This window comes from Canis lupus, chromosome 16, assembly GCF_003254725.2.
Source record: "Canis lupus dingo isolate Sandy chromosome 16, ASM325472v2, whole genome shotgun sequence".
In the NCBI taxonomy this organism is placed as follows: Eukaryota; Metazoa; Chordata; class Mammalia; order Carnivora; family Canidae; genus Canis; species Canis lupus.
The window spans coordinates 42,113,584-42,137,746 of NC_064258.1; the positions used below are offsets into that span (position 1 = coordinate 42,113,584).

General features: G+C 38.7%; 1 protein-coding gene across 4 annotated transcripts in view; it reads right to left on the minus strand.

Moving 5' to 3' along the window:
• MTUS1 (microtubule associated scaffold protein 1) overlaps window positions 1-24,163 on the minus strand; it is a 165,616-nt gene that overhangs the window by 108,971 nt on the left and 32,482 nt on the right. For all 4 annotated transcript variants that reach the window (XM_049094939.1, XM_025469116.3, XM_049094940.1 and 1 more), the window contains exon 2: window positions 4,917-7,151. In XM_049094939.1, the coding sequence (XP_048950896.1) occupies window positions 4,917-7,004 (2,088 nt within the window). In that variant the 5' untranslated portion in view covers window positions 7,005-7,151. The remainder of the gene's footprint in view (window positions 1-4,916; window positions 7,152-24,163) is intronic.

Below are 24,163 nucleotides of genomic sequence, written 5' to 3' on the forward strand. Positions count from 1 at the left end.
GAGATGTAGTAAAAGCTGTTCTAATGGGGAAGTGTACAGTAATACAGGCCTATCTCAACAAGAAAAATCTCAAATAAACAACCTAACAACCTAACCTTATGTCTGAAGGAGCTAGGAAACAAACAAACAAACAAACCCAAAACCACTAGAAAGAAGGAAATAATAAACACTAGGGCAAAAATAAATCATATTGAAACTAAAAATCCTATAAAACAGATCAATGAAGCCAAGTGCTATTTCTTTAAAAAAGATCAACCAAATTGATGAACCTCTAGACAAAGCCATCAAAAATGAGCAGAGTCAAATAAATAAAATCACTAATGAAAGAGGAGAAATAAGAACACCACAGAAATACAAACTATAAGAATACTATGAAAAACTATATGCCAATAAATTGGACAACTAGAAGAAATGGATAAATTTCTAGAAACTTATAAGCTATCAAAACTGAAGCAGGAACTAGAAAATTTGAACAGAGCAATGACTAGCAAAGAAACTGAATCAAACTCCCAATAAAGTCCAGGATGAGATGGCTTCACAGGTGAATTCTACCAAACATTTAAAGAGTTAATACCTATTATTCTCAAACTATTCAAAAAAAATAGAAGAGGGAAGAAAACTTCCAAATACATCCTATGAGGCCACATTACCTTGATACCAAAACTGGAAAGACCACCAAAAAAATTAATTAAAATAAATTAAAAAATAAAAACACTACAGGCCAATATCTCCAGTGAATATAGATGCAGAAGCTCTCAACAAAATATTAGCAAACAAAATTCAATAATGCATTGAAAAAAAAAATAATGCATTGAAAAAATCATTCACCACAATCAAGTGGGATTTATTGCTTGGATGCAAGAGTGTGTCAATGTTCACAAAAATCAACATGATAGGGATCCCTGGGTGGCGCAGCGGTTTGGCGCCTGCCTTTGGCCCAGGGCGTGATCCTGGAGACCTGGGATCGAATCCCACATCGGGCTTCTGGTGCATGGAGCCTGCTTCTCCCTCTGCCTGTGTCTCTGCCTCTCTCTCTTTCTCTCTCTGTGACTATCATAAATAAATAAACATTTAAAAAAAATTAAAAAAAAAATCAACATGATATATTACATCATGTAATCAAGAAGAGAAAGGGAATCAAAAGAGGATAAAAATCATATTTCTAAGATGCAGAAAAAGCTTCTGACAAAGTATAACATCCATTTATGATAAAACACCCCAAGCAAAGTAGGTTTAGAGGGAACATACCTCAACATAGTAAAGCCCATATATGAAAAACCTACAAGTAACATCATATTCAATGGAAAAAAAATGGAGACCTTCTCTCCCTGAGGTCAGGAACAAGGCAAGGATGTCCACTATTACCACTTTTATTCAATGTAGTACTGGAAATCCTAGCCACAACAATCAGACAAGAAATAAAAGGTATCCAGTTTGTAAAAAAGAAGTAAAACTTTCACTATTAGCAGATAACATGATACTATATATAGAAAGCTCTAAAGACTCAAAAAAAAAAAAAAAAACCCACAAAAACAAAAAACAAAAACCTACTGGAACTGATAAATGAATTAAGTCACAGGATGCAAAAATCATTGAACAGAAATCTGTTTCATTTCTGTACACTAATAATGAAGCAGCAAAAATAGAAATTAACAATCATGTCTACAACTGCACCAAAGATAATAAAGTATCTACGAATAAACCTAGCCAAGGAGGGGGAAGACTTACACTCTGGAAACTATAAATCACTGATGAAAGAAATTGAAGATGACTCCAAGTAAGAGAAAGACATTCCATGTTCATGGATTGTAAGAACAAATGTTAAAATGTTTATACTACCCAAAGCAATCTATAGACTAATGAAATCTCTATCAAAGTACCAAAAACAGGGTGCCTAAGTGGCATAGTCAAGTGTCAGACTCTTGGTTTTGGCTCAGGTCATAATCTCAGGGTCATGGGATCGAGCCCCACATCAGGCTCCATGCTCAGCACATAGTCCACCTGAGATTCTCTCTCCCTCTCTCTCTGCTCCTCTTGCTTATACTCACTCACCCTCAAATAAATAAATAAATCTTAAAAAAACAAAACATATACATACACAACAAAAGCGTTTTTCACAGTACCAGAAGAAAATGCTAAAATTTGTATGGAACAACAAAAGACCCTGAATACCCAAAGCAATCCTAAAACAAACAAACAAACAAACAAACAAACAACTAGAAGTACCATAGTTCCAGACATCAAGTTATATTACAAAGCTATAGTGATCAAAACAGTATAGTACTGGTAAAAAAAAGAAAAAAATAGACACATTGAGATCAATAAAACAAAATAGAGGGCTCAGTCCAGAACCTGTATATTACAGGGAAATTTTATGACATAGATATACTAAACCTGAGCAATGTGGTTCAGAGCAGGCATCACAAAAATATCAATTCCTTCCCTGTTACTGTGTTAGCTAAAGGGGCGGTGAATCACTATCACCAATACATAACGTCTGTAATGGGTCGCTATGCTCAACTTGTATCAAATTAAAATCAAATTCCTTCTTCCAAATAAGCAGCCTTTCTGAAATTTCAGATAAACCCTGACCAAACAACTGAGACTGTAGGCAACTGAGGAATTCAATAAACTTAGGGGCCCCTGAGTGACTCAGTCGGTTAAGTGTTCCATCCTTGATTTTGGTTCAGGTCATGATCTGAGATCAAGCCCCATGGCAGGCTCCATGCTCAGCAGAGAGTCTTCTTGAGATTCTCACTCGCTTGTGCTCTCTCTCTGCCCCTCCTCCCACTCACGTGTGGGCGTGTTCTCTAAAATAAATAAATCTTAAAAAAAATTTTTTTAAACTCAAGGCCTGTTTTAGCCCCCAGACCAAAAGAACACAATGAAAATTAACATCCCTCCGTTACTATCTCATCATAGATCCAGGGTGTATTTAGAATCTCTGGGTACTGCTTAAGTGATCAAGAAATGGAAGTTTGAGTCAGCATGAAGCAAATTTTCACTAATTCAACTCTCTACAATAAGCACAGAATCTGTGGCCTGTGATGGTTTGTCCTCTCCCTTCAGCAGGATATATGAAAATACCTAAGAGGTGAACCAGTGCTATTGGAGGGAATTGAATTGAAGACATCAATAAAGAATAAGTTGGGTTTGCTTTGTTTTAGTACCATTTGATAAGTGTCTGTGCTGAAAATATGGGAATCCTAACTGCAAGATTCCAGAAACGGAATGTGCTTCTTCCCCAAGGTACTGGAATCCATTTTAACCCAATGATTCTATCACTTGACTCCATATGGAGTCTGAAAAACGGCTTTCTGTTTCCCATGTGTAGAATGAAAGCCTAGATTTACTCAATGCACACAGAAAAACTTTTAATTTCAAAATTATATAATGAATTTATATTCATGGCAAATGTTCTTTAGAGAAACTTTATGCTGTTTTTTTTGGCAGTAAGATGTCAATACACAATGAAAGCCTACCATAAGTCAAGGAGGAATAAATGTATTTATTCAACTATGAATGTTGATTAGAATTACCAGAGGTTATAATTTAATTTGGCAAAACATCAAATTATCAATGATATAAGACAAGCTTCCTATGTTTCACCTGAAAAGAACTTAAAAATAAGACAAGTTTCAAAATACAGTTGCATTAGTTTAGACATCGTGGGGTATCATTGTTCCCCCAAAAAAGTTGGAAAAGCCAAAACATCTCTAACCTGATGTAGCTCAAGAATATCCAGTCTTTCCTAACTTCTCTCCTAAAGGGACCTAACAATTCCCTAACACACCCTAAAAACACTTCTAAAACAGCCCACTGACATTTCATTACACCACATGTGCTTCTTTGAGACATGAACCCTCCACGGTGAACACCCATGTCTCACATCCCTCCTACCTGGCACCCAGTTCCATTCCTGGCCCAGAGGACAGAAGCCAAGAAAAGCCTACGTGGGGCCAAAGATACATGTTAAGTCCCTATGGTGAAAAACAGGGCTCAGGACAAGTACACAAAGCTCAAAACTGGCCTGACAAACATTTTTAAAACTCAGAAACTAGTTTCTTCATGCTATTGACAAAAATATAGGTGTATTTAAAGAAAAATAATCTTCAAACTGCATGAATTTTTTGTTTAAATGATCTAGTCTCCTCCTCCCACCCCACAAACATCAGATATGCCACAAGTACTATAGACAACAGGCTGCTTTTTCACTGTACATGAATCAAAGGGGTTTATTTTAACGGACCAGGAATCAACATGTTAGGGCTACAAGAGACCTCAGACATCTACCAGGCCAACCCTTTCACATCTGGGTGTCCAAGATTTTTCCACCAAAGTCACACTGGCTGATCCAAGGCAGAATTTGCAATTACCTTGTTCACAGGAGAGGGCTCCGCTTCCCAGAGCAGCCTCCTCCACAAGAGACCAGGAGTTATTTTTATGTTGATACTGTTTACCAGCTCTCCCCAGCCATGCCATTTCTTAAATATGGCCCAACACATCTTAAAGTTCATGAACAAATCTTTCTTTTATTTTCGTATGTATAAAATATAATCAGATACTTAACTCCAAATAACTATTACACCAAAATATTAACTTATTGTTTCACCTTATTAAAAGGAACATTGGTATGCAATACAAAATATTGCACTTGATTATTTTCCCCATATGCAGTTTTCTGATGTTGTAATATACAGGAAACACTTCAGAATACCTTAACATTCTAAAGTGTGCAACCTATAAGACACTCTAAAGTGTGCACCTTACAAAACAAAGAATTACTGAATAATCAACACCTGAAAGCAAATATGCACAACTACGTCTGCAACATTTTTGATTACTTGTGATAATTGCTAATACATCTCTCAGCTTCCTCCACCCTTCCCTGAAGCAAGCAAAAAAATCTTACTTACCAAAAACATAGAACCGTATTCAAAGGTCTCATTCATAATTTCCTTTTTTAGCTCTTGTTTTTCCATAGGTGTCCCATTTTCTTTTTCACCCTTCTTTTCAGGGCTAATCCTATCAATGCTGGAGGCATATGTTATTTCCAAACATTCTGTGCTTTCCATTTTAACAGGGAGTATGTCTTTAATCTTCTGGAAAAAGGGAGCCACGGACCCGGTCTCACATGCTGAATTAGAACTTGCTTTGTCAACATCTTCCTGATTCGATTTCATGGCAGATGTTGTTCTTGGAACCTTGTGTGAAGCATTTTTAGAATGAGTTGTAACATGTACAGCCTGGCTAGTAATGAGTTTATTAAATTGCTGCTTATGCGTCTTGTTAATTAGGATTTCTGCTTTTGTATCTGCATTCAAGTCAGACCTTGGGGTTTTGCTCAAAGCTGTCAACTGTCTTGAAGAGAGAGATGAGGGTGGTGAGGCATTGGTTAACTGAGGACTGGGGGTGACCTTTGATAAAGCAGGGTCTTTGGACTGCAGCACTGGTCTAGACACAACTTTTGCTTTGACATTCTTGAAGTTTGGTCTTGGGTAACTTATAATTTCGGTTTTTCTAACTTTGCTCCCTATAGGGGTATTTATTTTAGATGTCAATTTTCCTAGATTAGGCTTAGACATGGTCATCGGTGCCCCCTTCAAGTTTGGTAAATTTCTAAGCTCTCGATGACTCTTCTCCATTTTACTACATTTCTTGGTCGCTTCAATAGGTGAAATAGAAAAGGTTGCATTTGGGGAATCTAAGATTGGCGTTGACATGCGATTTGTGTGATTTGTGCTAATGACCGTATCATTTGCATCCCAACTCAATTCAACTGATGAAGCCATCTTTTGTCCCGTTGGGCTACTCAAGATCAGTTCTGTGGTACGATTTTGGGTTTCCAAATCCTTTTCATTAGAGGCGTTTTGTGTGTCTTCAGCCACAGTGACTTTGCGTTCTGGGTTCAGTAGCTGGGCTTCATTTTTATCAAAAGCTGGCACCAGTAAAGGGCATTCATCATCCCTAAGAGAATTGGACACTGTTTCTCTTAGATTTTGGCCCATTTCCTTTTGCCCATATGAGCTCTGTGAATGTGTCTCACTATTTGGTTCATCTTTAGATAAACAAAAGAACTCTTGTAATACAGACCCATAGGGAACATCCATGCCCTCAGAAACTGGTGTTTGAGCTTGTATCTCTTTTTCGCCAACCACTCTTCTCTGTGACCCATCTGTGTAGTCACTGGTGACCTGTCCTGACGAATACTGACACTGATTGCCAGTATCTGGAACACCACTATCAGTTTGCATCACATCAGAAAACAATGTGTAAGTTGTGTCTTGGGCCTCTGCTGCTGGGGCTTGTGTGTTTTCAAAGCGGTCTTGATCATAATTCATTTCTCTCACATGTACCTCAGCAGAATGGGAAGATGTATGAATGGAACAGGATAAAGATGGATTTCCACTCCTTGTGCTGGTTGGCTGCAGATTTCCAGGGGTATGCAAAGACTGATCCTTTCCAATGGCATGACGTGTTATAAAGGTACAGTTAACATTATCCACTGTCATGTCAAATGTTTGGTTTAGCTCCAAGGCAGCAGGACAGTCTGCGTAGTACAAATCCTCGTTGTTGGGTTTCCACACGAAAGGCAGAGCTGTCTTAGCACTCTGGTCCTGAAAGGATTCTAGGGAATGACAACTGTTAGACAGGTACTTGGGCTCCTCTGTACTTACAACATGTGCGTAAGACTGAAGTGCCGAATCTTTATGGAGATCTAACACCTCCCTACCAATCAACTCACTTGAAGACTTCTGGCAATCAAGTACTTCCAAACACGGAGGGGTTAAAGCAACATTTTTGTCAATGTCTACAGCAGAGTTGGTTTCGTAATCAACCACCATGTCATCAGGCTTGGCGGAATTCCAATTCACATTACTGGCTGAAGAGTTTTGTGTATGTGGAGATTTTGGGTTGAATGCATATGCGTTTCCGTTTTTGTCACTCATAAATAAGGAATGCAGTTCATCTTCTGTCTTCTCATCTGAATTATCATCATTCATCCTGAATATTAACTTTAAACCTCTGCCATTTTATTCTCTTCGTTAAATCCTTTCAAATGAAAGGCAAGAAAAAATTGTCCATCTCCTAAGTTTTAGCACAGTTCAAAGTTTCTAAGATGCTTTGAAGTTATAATGATTTGCTGTTCCCTGGAAGAAACAAAATGATCAATTCAAATAAGTATTATTAAAATTAGTAAGTCACTGCTTGATTTCAATCACTTTATTTTTACATTTGGAACCTGTGGATACCTCTATCCACACTTGTGGATAGAGGTAAAAAAAAATATCTTTAGCTCAGTATCACCTCCTTTCAAAGATGCTTTTTTATGTGAGGAAATGGGGCAGAAGACAGAAACACTGCTAAAATTGTACCATGACTGCCTTTACATCTGAGATACCTTCTCTCCCCATATTCTCATTATTTGTCAGAAGAGAGAAGAAAATCTCAGAAGAGCCTTTCCTTCTTGTTGGTTAACCATTGATCCTAATTTGCTGAGGACAGTTCCAATTTATGCTTGTTGCCCCAACATAATTATAATAATATCCTTTCCATTTTCAGAAGGGTTCCTTATTGTGTCCATAAAGGGTGATTACCAGACAGACCTGTCAAACACAGCAAATGAGCTGAAGATCAATGAAGATTTAGGACATTTCTCTTTTCCCTGCTTTCATTTCTTAAACATACTTCAAAGTTGAAAAAAAAAAAAGTTGTTAATTCTTAATAGTTAAAGTGGTACTCTGTTGGAAGTCCCTAAAAGTGTTAAATTGCATGACACAGGATTTCTACTCTGAAGTACCTACTAAAGAGAAATGAAAACTTATGCCTACACAAACACTTGTACAAATGTACAGGATTAATAGAAGCATTAGTCATAAGAGGTAAGTAGAAGTCAATGTCAAACTGGTAAATAACAAAAAAAGACTGGTAAATACCAAAACATTGATACCCATTCAACAGAATAAACAATCAGCAAAAGAAAAAATGTAGTATTGACACAGCCACAACATGCATAGTGTTACAAATCAAAAATATTATACTAAGTGAAAAGCCAGTGGTAGACAACTACTTATTATATATTATATTTACATGAAATGTCCAGAATAGGAAAATCTATAGAGACAAAATAGATCAGTGATTCTCTAGAGCTGAGAAAGGGTAAGAGGGAAAGGAATGAGCATCAACTGCTAATCAGGATGATGTTTCTTTTGAGAGTCATGAAAATGTTCTAAAGACTATGATGATAGTTGCACAATACTATATATATATATATATATATATATATACACTATATATACTATATATACCACTTAAAACTACTGAATTGAACACATAAAAGATCATTAAAAAACAACCCACTAAAGCTTTCCAATCCAAAGATTTCTGCAAATAACTAAGTTTATTATGCTTTTGGCCAAAGTTACGTGCCTAAAAAATGCATTCGATCAAAGACCCAATGTTCAAGAGAGGACTGCAAGTAAGTCACAGAGATATACATTCACTTGAATTGAATTTCTAATCCTGGTATTAAGGGTCAATCAGATGTCGCTGTTCTGACCTAAAGAAATAAAATATATATGAGGGGGGGAAATGACATTCCGTGACCTGTAAATTTGTGAATTAAGAGATCTCATTTTTCCATTTGGTAATCCTCTCTGTAATCAAACTTCAGTGACCTAAATACAACCAGAATTGGAACCATGGAAGAACTGAAAGGATCAGTATCTTCGCTAACAGTACTCTGTGTGTTTCTGGCCATGTATCCTGAAATCAGTTTCTACTGTGGGGAGAAAGAAAGGCTGCAATGTTCAGCACAATAGCATGCATGTGTGCGTATACAAGCACATACACATGCACACACTCAAAAGGACATTCTGAATCCTAAAATAAGGCCTATATGATTTATATATACTGATGGGAAATATAAATTACTGTTTTTCCACCATTAGGTTTTGTTTATTTTGTTTTTTGTTTAAGATTTTACTTCTTTGAGAGGGAGAGGGAGCCTGACTGGGGCTCAACCCCAGGACTCTAGCATCATGACCTGTACTGAAGGCAGATACTTAGCCAACTGAGTCACCCAGGAGCCCTTCCACCACAGTTCTGAAGTCAATAAATTCACTGAAGTAATAGTTGTTTGGCTAATACCCTAATAAAAGTTTTGCTAAGATGCATTAATTATGGGGAGTAGGAAATATGTTCAAGCTAAATATTTATTTTTTTAAAGATTTTTTATTTTATTTATTCATAGAGACACAGAAAGAGAGAGAGAGAGGCAGAGACACAGGCAGAGGGAGAAGCAGGCTCCATGCAGGGAGCCCGACGTAGGACTCGATCCCGATCCTGGGTCTCCAGGATCACGCCCTGGGCTGTAGGCGGCACTAAACCGCTGCGCCACCGGGGCTGCCCTCAAGCTAAATATTTAAACGAAGAAGTATATTTATTCACCTTTAGACTTATGTGTGTGGACTATAATTTCAAAAAGCAGTAAATACATTATAACTGTCTGTTTCCATGAAGGTCAATATTCATTTAAGAGATTCTAGTAGTAGTAGAAAATATGAGCACTATAAACAGAAGCTTTTAATGTAATTCAAAGAAATTTTTTGTCTACATAAACACAATCATTAGATTCAATTAAGGAGTTTTACTATCTGAGTTCCTTCTTCCAAAGTACGTAGAAAATTATGTTTTTAAAAAACTCTGATAAAAACCGAATAAATGATTCATATGTCAAGGCATTTCAAGTTACTTTTGAAATAAATGCATAATAGAATACAAATGTATAATAGGACACAGACATTCTATATTTAGTTTTTCCCCAGTTTTTCTCCTTTATAAATAACACTAAACATACTTGCAATCTTTGACTACCTATGCTTATTTCCTTTTGAACAACTTCCTAGAAATATAAGCATGTACCAAGGCAGGGCAGCCCAGGTGGCTCACTGGTTTAGTGCCGCCTTCAGCCCAGGGCCTGATCCTGGGGACCCAGGATCGAGTCCCACTTCGGGCTCCCTGCATGAAGCCTGCTTCTCCCTCTGCTTGTGTCTCTGCCTCTCTCTCTGTGTCTTTCATGAATAAAAAAAAAAAAAAAAAAAATCCTTTAAATAAAAAAAAAGCATGTATCAAGGCAAAGAATGTGATTTTTTTAAAGAGTCTTGATATAGTTCGCCAAATTGTTAGGTGGAAGGGGGGAGATTCTTTATTAAAAAAATATTCATATATATATATATATATATATATATATATATATATATATATATACACACACACACACACACACATATATATATATGTAACAGATATAGGACCTGAGTTTTACTTTTAAAGTTCATGTATTTTATTCAGCATTCTCCCCCAAATATTTTTCCAAGTCATTATACTATAAAAACATTTCTAATGGTTGTTAAATTTCACTAAAGTTTAAATGTTTTACATTTATAAGTTAGTAGTTTACGAAGTGTAATGAAAAAACCCATCAACCATTCTAATCTTCACATGACTGCTTAATATATTTGTTGTTTTGTTGTGTTTTTTTTTAAATTCACAAACAACCAAACTAAGTGAGCAAAGCTATATAAAACACACACACACACACACACACACACACAATGCATTGAGAAGTACTTCAGGAGAGTTTTGATAGGAAATGAATTTACAGAAGTATTTTCTACCTTTGTAGCTAAGAGTAAAGAATTTGCAGTACAAAGATTTGGATACTAAAAATTTCTTAAGATTATCAGTTATAGAATTAGTTGGAAGCTCAACTTTCTCTAAAGAAAACAAAAATTTCAAGTCATCACTATGAAGATAAATCCATGGTCAGGAAAGGATTCCCTCAGGAATTCTATCAAAAAAGCTGAAAGCTATTTTGCCTGAAGGCCAATTTCATTCCTTCCCTCCCACTTAAAGAACAGTACTACTACATGCTGGACTAAGTTTCTACTACATGCTGGACTCATGTTCTGTGATAATCTCACCTGATCCATGAATTTGTGTCTTTGTATTTCTATAACTCCAATGTCATTTGTGACACCTTCAAAGTTACTATTTGGGCAACGTTTATTATTAAGCAAAATCAAAAGTTAAAAAAAGGCAAAAAGGTTGAAATAAATTATTCTCCCCTAAAGAGTTCATTTCTCAAGTTGTCTTTCAGCAGCATTATCTATCAGAACAAACAGAATGGTCAAGTTTCCTTTTTAAGAATGTCATTTGGGAAAATAAAGAGATCTTTCTCAGAGAACATTTTGGATGAGGGAGAACAAATTCCCTACCTACTAAGATCTGAGAATATGATAGGCTAGCTCCTCTTGATTCAAGAGGAGTAAGGTTACCAAAATATATATTTTTATAATGATTTATAAGGTTAAAAACTATTTGTACTAAAAGAAAAGGTCAATGAAAATAACAGTGTAATATTTGAGCTATTTCAATACTTTTGGAAAGCATAAGATTACTTTCTAAATCTTAGTTTAAGAACAATGATTGTTGGGATCCCTGGGTGGCGCACCGGTTTGGCGCCCGCCTTTGGCCCAAGGCGCAATCCTGGAGACCCAGGATCGAATCCCACGTCGGGCTCCCGGTGCATGGAGCCTGCTTCTCCTTCTGCCTGTGTCTCTGCCTCTCTCACTCTCTCTCTCTGTGACTATCATAAATAAATAAAAATTTAAAAAATTTTTAAAAAAAAGAACAATGATTGTTTTCCAAAGGTAGAAATTCCATTTTTATTACACTGAACAGATACACCTAAAAAGATCATTTATATAAATGAAATCCTTGTGATTCAATTGAACTCACCATCATTATATTAATACTAGAAGATATTTCAAACATCTTACAAATAAGAAAACCACCTGTACGACAGAAACTACAGGACTCCGTCAAATGGGTTGCTAGAGGGATCCCTGGGTGGCGCAGCGGTTTGGCGCCTGCCTTTGGCCCAGGGCGCGATCCTGGAGACCCGGGATCGAATCCCACGTCGGGCTCCCGGTGCATGGAGCCTGCTTCTCCCTCTGCCTGTGTCTCTGCCTCTCTCTCTCTCTCTCTCTCTCTGTGACTATCATAAAAAATAAAAAAATAAAAAAAAAATGGGGTGCTAGAACACTACTACTACGTTATGCAATAATTATGTGCTTTATTTGCCAACTGAACTATAAACTCGGTAGAGGCTTATACATCAGTACATATCTTCTACATCTTCCCATTACCTATAATATCTAACCTGGTAATTTGAACTTAGTACAGATAAACTTGCTACCTCATATGGTAATTAAGAAAGGTTTCCAGAAGTCATATACGGAAACTAGTTTCATTACTTTGTAACCATAAAGAACTTTAATTTTACTCCTTATTTATGTCTACATATGGCATACCAGCCTTAAGATTTGAATATAGTTATAATTTACAGCTTTCAAATCATGCAATCATGTCAGCTCTTGTAGTTTTTATGAACTCACTAATCCTACCACTAAAGCTCCCTAGGCTTCAAAACCCAAAATATATCTGGTCTTGAACTTATTTTAGAACAAAAAAGACGATCTATGTACAATATCTGAGCTACCCATTTTATTTTATTCGAAAGTGAAAAATAAAGAAGTTGAACAAAAAATCATCAGCATGTGTTGCTGACATACTCATAAATCTCTCCTGTTGAAACCATTCAAGGTACTAAAAGTTTTACCCTTAAGCCTCATCATAGTATCATTTTTCACAGTTTCAGCTGGAATTCTTAAGTTAGCTCCTGCAACCTACCTTTTCACAAACTCGACCTCCTCCAGTAGAGTTTAGTAAAGCACATCTTACCCCTCAGAACCAAGAACAAGCGTACCAAATAGTCCATTTCCTAAGAGCAGGAGGGTTTCCGGTGAGGCCATTTAAACAGAAGGATGGCTAGCATTGGTTTAATGGATTTCAAAATGAAGGCTATGGAAGTTTCACAGCACAGCTGGTTTTACACACAACTGGACCTTTTGTGGAGAAAATGCAGATGGATTCAGTAGGTCTGGGTTGAGGCTTGAGATTCTGCATTTCTCTCCATCTCCTTGGTGATGGAGAAGCTCTAAATCCATGGACCACTGTTGGAGCAAGGAGGATGTAGCAGAGCCTTGAGGAAAAAATGTTCATCTAGACAAGCCAATCAATATGCTCTCTGTGGACTGTCAGAGCCAGTTACCTCCACACCCAACTATAAAACTTGTTACTCTGAAGATAGGCTTTCCTTACCTCTGAACCCTAATGTAGGCTTTTATACTTTCGTCTCTGAGCATGAATACTCCCGTTCATAGAAAACTGGAAATTTGTACAGTCATGGAGAATGTTGCTTCTAAATCCACCTGCAGAGGAAGTTCAGTTGGTATAATTCTCCTGCCCCATTCTGTCCTTTTACTTGCTCCACCCAGGAGAAATAGAGTGGATTAGTAGATTAGGTAAATTTGGGAAGACCTAGCTGGGCAAGGACTGGGGTGAGGGGAGTGTCCTTCACCCTAGGCACTAATTTTTTTTGAAGATTTTATTTATTTATTCATGAGAGACACAGAGAGAGAGGCAGAGACACAGGCAGAGGGAGAAGCAGGCTCCATGCAGGGAGTCCGATATGGGACTCGATCCCAGAATTCCGGGATTCCGCTGGCAGACGCTCAACCACTGAGCCACCCAGGCATCCCTCAGGCACTAAATTTAAGACAATAACTAACTGTGCCCCTTTGAGCCATATTGGAGCCTGAGGCAAAGAGAAAAGTCAGAATACCAACCCTACCTTGTAAGGGTATATATATATTTCATTATTATAAACAGAATTGATGGAAAAATCCATAATGTGTTAAGTATTACTTATCTTGATCACTGAAGGTTTCCTGGGACCCCTCACATTTGACTTGAGGCCAGGCCCTCACTCACCTGATCCTACCTTAGTCCCAATCCTGCTAACCACACAGTACAAACTCTCCCCTCCTCCCCCCGGAGCAGACCCTGTCCCTATGGCAGAGGGGTGCATGCAAGAACTGCCCTACTTCTGCTCTACAGTCAAGCCTAAGTGGGTCTTTCAAACATAGTCCAGCCCGTCAAACTACTTTTCATCTATAATTTGTCTATAATTGTGGCTAAAATTCTACAGTTATAGAATCTGCAATTATAATTCATCTACAATGTCATCCATAATAATTTATGGGCCTTATTCTTTTTGTTTCTCAAACATTCATAACCAGAAAAAAAAAAAAAAGGGCACGAACACTACTCCTAAGTCAACAGCCAATCCTGAACATGTACTGACCACAGCCCTGGAAGCCAGAGCCCTGGTGAGCCAGCCACACCCCTCAGGTGTAGGATCATGGAGGAGGTCCACGGAATCATCCAGAAAGGACTGCAGTGGCTGCAGCAACCCAAAGAAGCATATGGGGTTTTGGGAAGTGACTTTTCACAAATTGTTAAAATATTTTCTCCTGAAACAACCAATTCAGCCACTCCTAATAGCATTCTTGAAAAGGGGTTATTCTTGGGCAGCCCGGTGGCTCAGTGGTTTAGCGCAGCCTTCAGCCCAGGGCGTGATCCTGGAGACCCTGGATCGAGTCCCATGTCGGGCTCCCTGCATGGAGCCTGTTTCTCCCTCTGTGTCGCTGCCTCTCTCTCTCTCTCTCTCTCTGTATCTCTCATGAATAAATAAAATCTTTAAAAAAAAAAAAAAAAAAGGAAAGAAAAGAAAAGGGGTTATTCTTCATTGCGCCCTCTCAGTACTGTAAAGATATTAACTGAAGGAACAAACCAGGAGAAAACAACAAGGAGTAACACCTACAGGAGCAAAACACGCGTAGAGTAATCCAGGCCTTTGCCATGAGCAACGTAGATGGCACTTTGGCTCAAAGCACAGGTCAGGTGTTTTTACATATTGGTGGTTTGCCACCTATATCTGGCTAATCCAGCTCACTTTTTCAGTGAGGAGGATGGTTTTAAATAGCACAGATTGAGGAAAAACTTTAAGCTTAAGACCATACATCTTTTTGATCTGAGTAGGAAACTCTAGCTCATGGCAACTCTATCGGTAGGTGGTGTGGCCGGTTCCATGGAAGAACACTGCACAAGTCTGTAACTCAAAGAAAACAAGGCCCAGGCTGCATAGCTAAAACAAAACCATTCAGACCTCAGCACAAGCACTGGCTTTTAGCACGCTTTTTGTGCATGCCACACGGATACACCTTCAACTACCCTCCTGGCAGGTGTGTGCAGACAGCTGGTAGGCAGATACCAGTGTGACACAATTACTCTAGGCAAGAGCATCTTTACAGGCCCTTTTTGACATGAGTGGCCGACACGGTACTTATTGTTTTAAAATAGCAAAGCAGCTTTCTGTCCCCCCTACAGAAAACTAGATTGTTCCCAGCTTTAAATTGTTAATAATAGGTCTGATAGGCAATGCTAGGCTAGTAAGTCACTGAAATTCCACTCTGTATTTGAGAACAAGAAGGTAGTGGTGGATGGGAGAAGCTGCAATCCATGTGTTGTTTTTTTTTAAGGACTCAAGAATCACAACTTCACATGTGCGCGTGTGCACACACACACTCACACCCCCACCACCACAGTGTTCCCAATAAGCACTTGATTGGATTGTTAGATATTAGAGATCAATCTTCCTCAGGAATCATGTTTCTTAGAAGTAGATTCAGAGCAAGAGGCAGTAGAAGTAGCTCTTGTGGCAGAAATCTGAAAATGCCTGTTCGTCAAAGAGTGAAAGGTAGGTCACTCACTAGGCAGGGCTCAGCTGGTGCCACAGCAGTCTTCATAAACACTATCAACTACATTCCAAGAATGTGATTTTTGCCCTGATTATTTCAGGATTAGAGGATTGGGTTGTTTTCAAAACGTGGTGATTTGGGGGCAGTGGGAAGGAGAGAAGACCATTCTGTGATCACCTGCATCCTCCTCACACACCAGGGGCTGAGAACCAGCACAACTTCAGACACCACGAGAAGACAGACCTTCTTGTGAAGCAGCCCAGACTATGGCTTCCAGAACAATCAGACCACCGAGGCTTCTAGAATACTTTAGCCTGGTAAGCTAGGCTTATTGGAATTTGATTCTGGGGTTTTTGTTGTTGTTGTTTTGCTTCAAAGTCTCCAAAAAAAAAAAAAAAAAAGATGTTGTGAGAAAGGGCACATGAGCAAGAAGGGGACAGAGAGAGGGAGGGAGGGAGGGAGGGAGAAGTAGGCTCCCCACTGAGCAGGGAGTCTGACACGGGGCTCCATCCTGGGACCCCAAGATCATGACTCAAGCTGAAGGCAGACACTTAACCAACTGAGCCCCCAGGCACCCCTATTTTGAACTTTTCACTCCATTGGATTTTAACATATTGGACTTGAACTTGCAAAGTTAGACCATCCTACAATTAATTTTTTTCCTGGGCATGTGACAGAAGTTTATTTTCAAATGTAGGCACCATTATGTCCCTGGCACCTTAACTTTGTCACAGGATCTCACTACACACTTCTAAAAAGCTATGCAAGACAACATGGCTATAGATCATTTGAGATTGAAAAGAGGAAAGCAAACTTAAGCCCTGAGCACAGAGTGGGATTGATATAATTAATTATAATCTTGGGATTGATATAATTAATTGCCAGAGCCTTCCAAATCTCTACTGCTCTTCAGAAGTGCCAGGAAGGTGCCCAAAGGGACAATGGACTGAGAAGCAACCTCCTGAATAGGAGGCACTGATTAACCATGGACTAAATTGCAAGCATGGTATGTGAAGAGAACAAGAAGTAGGGATGTTGCAGGGGAATGCTTCTTCCAATGGGGGAGTTCAGTATATCCTTCTTTGCTTTAATCTGACCTTTTACTTTCATCCTGCCCAAAGTAGTACAGTAATGTATCTGATTTGAAAATTTGGGAGAATAAACAGAGCTCCTCCCACTGTCTTCCTGGGGATGTTTCAGCTCGTGGAGAGCACGGGAGCACTCTATCTTCAAGAGCAGCCCTGTGGTAACTGCGAGGACCAAATTCTGGGGTGTTCTGTTAGGGAGCTTCTTTTTTTTTTTTGTTAGGGAGCTCCCTGATCACTCACACTAAGCTATCCCCTTCCAAATAGCCTTCAACAAAGATTGTTTGATTCTTCATAGACCAGATACCTTACTCCATCTCATTTCTCCATTGCTCCTCAACAGAGGTGGAGAAGAGGGGTATTACTTATCAGACAAAAACTATGTAATACTTACTGACCTGTTTTTCTCTAATTCTTATCTTAAATCTATGACTTCTGTGAAGTCTACTTCTTATTCTGGTAAAAATCCACATAAGATTATTTTTAATTGTACCATTATATAGCATTAAGCACATTAACAATCCTGTGCAATCATCATCCATCTCCAGAATTTTTCATCTGAGATGAAACTCTGTACCCATTAAATGATAACCTCCCATTCTCTTACCCCACCCCTACCCACCACCATTCTACTGTTGTCTAAATAATCTGACTGCTCTAGGTAACTCAGAGGAATCACATCATATTTTGTCCTTTTGTGTCCGTCTTAACTCCTTCAACATAAGGTTTGTCCATGTTGTAGCATGTGCTAGTATTTCTTTCCTTTTTAAGGCTGAGTAATATTTTATTGTATATGCCACATTGTTTATCCATTCATGCATTGATGGATACTTGGATTTCTTCCACCCTTTTACAGTTGTGAATAATGTTGCTATGAACATCAGTGAATGTCTAGCTCCAAAATCCTGCTCGTAATTCTTTTCAGTATGTACCCAAAGTGGAATTAGTAGATCATATGGTAATTCTAGGTTTAATTTTTCTGAGGAATCACAACTGGTTTCCATAGCATCCCACCAGCTATGGAGTATCATTGTACATCCCCACCAGCAATGCAGAGTTCTAATATATTTACATTTCACCAGCATTTTCTGGTTTGTTGTTTGTTTTTTGTTTGTTTGTTTGTTTTTATATAAGAGAGACCCTAATGTTTGTGACGTGGTATCTTCTTCTGGTTCTGATTTACATTTGCTTAAGGATTTCCTGATGCCAAGCATCTTCTAATGTACTTAATGGCCATTTGCTTACCTCTTTTAGAGATATGTCTATTCAAGTCCTTTGCCCATTTTTGAAATAATCTTTGTTATTGAATTAGCTAACTTTGTAAAAAAAAAAAAAATCATGATTTAGGGGCTTATTTTCCTCTTCTCTGGGAAGCAGGATGGACTTAAATAGTACACTGGAACAGAGATATTTTTCAACTCCTATTATGGGTTGAACTGTTTCTTCCAAAAAGATATGTTGACATCCTACCCCCAGTACTTATGAATGGAACCTTTTTTTGGAAATAAGATCTTCACTGATGTAATCAAGCCACGATAAGGTCATTGGGGTAGGTCTTAGTCCAGTAGGACTACAATCCTTATAGAAAGAGAAGAAACACAATAATGCCACATGGAGATGCAGACACACCCAGAAGATGGCAATGGGAAAGCAGAGACTGAAGTCACGCTGACAAGGCAGTGAATATGCAAAGCTACCAAGAGCTAGGAATAGGCAAAGAAGCATCCTCCCACAGAAGTTTCAGAGGGAGCAGGGACCTACTGACCCCTTGAATTTAGACTTCCCATCTTCAGAACTGTAAGAATAAATCTGTTGTTTTAGGCCACCCATTTTGTGGTGCTTTGTCACAAACTAGCACAACTCCCTTCATAGAAAATTAGTGCATTGTTCGAGTCCTTTTATGAATTGGTTGTTTAGAATTCAGAACACAGTTTCCATTATTTAAAAAAAAATACACAAACAATTGTTAGGATTCCAGACAGCCTATACATGACATTTTAACCCATACTGGAACATAACTATTGCCCAGAAATACTGCTATTTCCCCCAGAATTATGAGAAATACAGCCAGGATTGCACATGTGGCCCCAAAGGTTAGAAACCACATATCCCTTGCTGCAGCCATAGCCCCGAGGAGACAGTAATTACTCTTCACCCATCCACTCAGAGAAAGTGATTTCTTGTTCTATGTTGCCCAGACAATGAGAAGATCTCCATCCTTGCTCCCCTTACCCACACCAGCTGTACAGGTAGTGACAGGAAAGATTAGACGACCTCCAGAACTCTCTCCCACCACTTGTAAAGGCAGAAGTCAAGAGTCTTTCCTGTCAAAGAGGAGTATCAGTGGAAAAGATATTTGGGGTGAAAATCTTGGTATAAATCCCAAAGTAGGTTTGTCCTTGAGAGAAGCCTACATGGGTAGCAACTAATAGTTCAAATGGTTAGCACTCTTAGAAATAAAAGAAAAGGATTTTTTTAATTATAAATATAATGTGAGTTTAGAACCTTAAATGCTAGTGGGGTGAAGACCGTGAGGCATGAACACTTGCCCTCTACCCCTCAGGACAGGTGCAGTGCAAAAGCCATCTGGAACTTTAGTGGCTTAAATGTCCAGGGGTTCCGGCAGGGAGCCCCACTCACACTCATGGTCAACCTGAAGTCAGCCTGCTGGAGTCTTCATCTCAAAAAACAAACAAACAAACAAACAAATAACCACCAACAACAACAAAAACAAACTTCCATAATGTTCAGACACTAGGAAAGGACCACAACCAAGTGCCCCACTCACTCTTAAAGCCTCTGCCAAGAAGTGACACACATTACTTCTGCTCACAGTTCACCAAAGCAGGCCACAGGACAACACCGTCAGCCAAGTTGGAAAGTGCGATCTTACCCTTGCCAAGGAGTGAGAGAACTAGATATATTTATGCAGAGCTTTAGTGTAGTTTTAGAAGAATTTATCTCCACTACAGGTGTGAAAATCAGTAATGGAAATCTCACTACAATGAAGTCAAGAAGTTTTGATAGGGAGAGATCTCATGTCCTACTGCTGCAGACCCTACAGGAAGAGACACACTCGACCTTGCATACATGTACTACTCTAGACCGCAGCCAGAGGAAGAGCTGCTTTCCCCATCCACCAAGAAATAGGTCAACCAATGAGAAACCATCATACTTTGAACTCCCAGTTTATTCTAATGGACTTGGCAGTTTTTGGTTTAAGATTTTATTTATTTATTCATGAGAGACACAGAGAGAGAGAGAGAGAGGCAGAGACACAGGCAGAGGGAGAAGCAGGCTCCATGCAGGGAGCCCGATGTGGGACTCGATTCCAGATCTCCAGGATCAGGCCCTTGGCTAAAGGCAGCCCTAAACCAGGGAGCCACTCGGGCTGCCCATGACTTCTTTTTTCTTCTTTTTTTTTTTTTTTTTTTTTTTGCCCATGACTTCTTAACAGCCTTCCCAACTGACCCCTTTTCTTCTTAAAAAAAGGATGCCTCAGAGGATCCCTGGGTGGCTTAGTGGTTTAGCACTGCCTTCAGCCCAGGGCCTGATCCTGGAGTCCGAAGGATCAAGTCCCACATCGGGCTCCCTACATGGAGCCTGCTTCTCCCTCTGCCTGTGTCTCTGCCTCTCTCTCTTTCTTTCTCTCCCTCTCTCTCTCATGAATAAATAAATCTTTAAAAAAAGAGAAAAAAAGAAAAAAGGATGCCCCCTGGACTTGTCTACGGTTTTGACACAGCTTGTTTGCCCTGGATTGCAATTCTCTCATTTCTGAACAGACCCATCTTTTGGTGGTAAAATAACAGGCAGTTTTAGTTTTAAGGTTAACATGGGGTAATTATGTCAATATTCAGTTTATGGCACATCATACAAACATAGGATCTTCACTAAAATCTGCCATGAGTGACACTACAATTCCTCTGCCCAAACTATACCACTTCAGCTGAGATAATTTATCAGGGATTCCCTGAAAGGGGAACAAAATGGAAAAAAGAAAAGATAAAAAAGTAAGTGAAGGCTTCTATGTCATCAGCATCTGAATGCTTTCAAAATGCAGATTTAGTGACAGTAAGTAAGGAATTGTGGCAGTGACTGGCTGGTCACCAAAACCCATTTCTTTCTTTTTCTTTTTTTTTTTTCCTGGCACACAGTATTTTCCTACCTCTCTTGCAGGTAAATGCCATATTCTCTAAACCAATATAATGTAAGCAGGAATTGTAGATACAACTTCTATTCCTGGACCATAAAACTCACAAATAATCCTTCCTAGGTTTTCCTCTTTATGTAGCTTGACACAGATGAACCAACTGGAACCACAGGATGGAAGAAGCCTGGATCTGTGAATCACTGCTTAGAGGATTATTGTCTACCCATCAGAATTACCAATTCTGGACTGCAACAGAACAAGAATTAAATTATTATTTTAGTGTATTCTTATGAGGGTTTTTTGGGGGGGGGGGCAGGGCAGAGGAAAAGCAGATTATATTCTTAATACCATAACTACTTTGAAGGAAAGGTGTAATCATTACAAACTATATCATTTTAGTCAGCTCTTGTTTTGGCAAAATGGTAGATTTTATAGATAGCATTTCCAAAATATGAAAAAGCCTAAGATCTACAAATTCTTGTGGATACAAATTGAGTAGCTCATTCCAATCGCCCTTTTACTGATAATGTCCAGACATAAAAGATAGTGATATCTAAAAACAGGAAAAAAGTAGTCTTTATGCCTTGCATTGGTATGGAAGAAAATTATATACAAACAGTAATTCAAAATGCATCTCCTATGCACTGAAAAACTGCTTTGTCCCATTTTCCCCCCCTTTAATTCCTCTTAACTTTGATTCTTCTAAGAAGTCTTTCTATGTTAACCTAGTCCAAGGATTGGCAAACTATTTTCATAAAGGGCCTGACAGGAAGTATGTTAGGCTTTATGTTCCATACTATCTCTATTGCATTTATTCAACTCAAGTGTTGTAGGAAAAAAAGCAGCCCTACACCATAAGTAAATGAGCATGGGTATGTCCTAATAGATAAAACAGAGGCAGTGGGCCAGATTTGGCCCTCAGGCCGCAGTATGATGACCTTTGCATTAGTCCTTTCTTTAATGCATCAGCATGAGCGGTCACCAGCACTATACTCTCATTAAAAAACTGTTTCTTTTTATTTCTTGACTCAGTAAGGTTAATTAGTGCAAAGACAGTATAGTCTCAACTCTTTAGGTACAGTCAATTAAGTATTTATCTTGATAAAGACACCTGATCACAAAACCAAGTACCACAGGACTCCTGGAATTACATACTGACACAAAAAATATCACTAAAAATTGGTTCCTGTTTGCACAAATCCTCCCTCATCAATTCTCGTAAGATACTATATGATAATTTTGTCATAGGGTAAAAGTAAAGACATTTGTGCTAGCATTTGTGGAAACAAAAAACCCCAATTCTGAGTTTAGAGGCAATATGAGAATAGCTGACACTAGGTGCCATTTTAGTGAATTTATTCAACAAGTTTGAGATGCCCAACACCAGAAATTGAAAGCATATTTCATTAGCAAGAATAAATCTTACCAGTATCTGCACTTTAAGGACAATATCAGATACTTGGCAACTGGTGGGTGATTAAATGTCCCCAGAGTACCACACACAAGTACATCCAGTACACAAGTAATCACCTACCTTGATTGGACACGGAGGAAACGCGAAAATGTATCACTTCCACTCACCAAAGGCCACATACAGGCCCTATCCCTCTATTCAGCTTCTTCCTGCAGCTACAGCCTCCTGGGATCCCCTGCCTCCAAATTCCCGCAACTTCTACTCTTAACGGCAGTTACCACTAGGTGCTTCCCTTTTCCACATCCTGCCCTTCTTCCTTGCTCACAGAAACCTGGATTCATATAGGTGTCCATCTCATCGTAATTTAGAAGACTCCACCCAGCCCAGGGTACCTTCTGACTGGTCTAAGCCAATCATGAAAGTGCTGATAATCCATGGGGTCCAGCAAAAAATCAGTTAACACCCTGTGCCCTTAAGACTTCTTATATTCTCAAGAATACCTTTTAATAAAATCCTCAGCTTAGAGTTTCAATCGGTATAAGTTTAACCAAAAAAAAAAAAAAAAAAAATCAAAACAGACTCCCATGTAGGCTCAAAGTTTCACAAATTCATTTAAAACTCACTAATTGCTATGAAAGATTCAAATACCAAATTTAACCTTGAGCATGATGGTAGTTTAGTGAGTGCAACGCACATACATAGTAACACAAAAGTGATACGGCAATCACAAAAGTGATTTTAACATTTATGATAAAAATGTTATAAACACAATAGCACTTCCAGGAATGTTTCATTCTGTAACTAAAATTGGACAGTAATACCTTTCCCTATACTTCCTAAAACAGGAAGGTCATCTTTCCACTTCTATGTCAAAACAACATGTGGCAAACATACTTATGCTTCCTAATTTGAAGCCGTTATAATAAATTTAAATATTTGTTTTCTTGCATAGGAAGAAAAAAGTAACAAAAAATGCAACAGTATACGACACTGTAATCACAAACCTCAATATCTGAAAGCAAGAATGATTTATTAGAGCACAGGGAGGTCAAACAAGGTCACAGAGAACATATCACACAGGACGGAAGGCAGGACACTCTGCAGAACCCCAGAATGACCCGGGTACTGGACACATGAGTAACAGAAGGTAGAGAGAGGCAGGGCCTCTACAGGTAGATCAACTGCAATTCTCTGTACGGATCCACGGGACATCCCTTCTCCCCCCTCGCCCCCAGACACCTACCAATACCCTGTACATTTAGACAACTACCCCCACTCAGTAAACAGCTATATAATCTTAGAAGAAATTGATTAGACATTCCAAATTTAGAGCTACTAGACCCAGGGGAGGCGAGGCACAGGGTGCATACTGGGAAATGTAATGACATTCCTCTGTACACTGAATTGTGGGACTACCAGCCTACTTCCTGTGCTCCACTCCACAATAAGCGTATAATCAGGCTGATAGCCCATAGGCAAAATAGGAGAGGATCATTCTTGGCAGAAACTAAATTAAGTCCAGAGAACTCAATCTTAAAAAGGAAGTCAAGCATCAACCTAATATTTGAGGATATTCTTTGAAATGGAAAAGTAAACAAGAAAAAAAAAACTCAGAAAATTGAGGCAAGGAGGATCGTTATCTTAAAAAATGTATCATATTCATACAAAAACAGGATGTTTAAAGTAATATAAGCAGAAAATTAGAATGCTCAGAAATTAACATGAAAATGGGGATCCCTGGGTGGCTCAGTGGTTTAGCCCCTGCCTTTGGCCCAGGGCATGATCC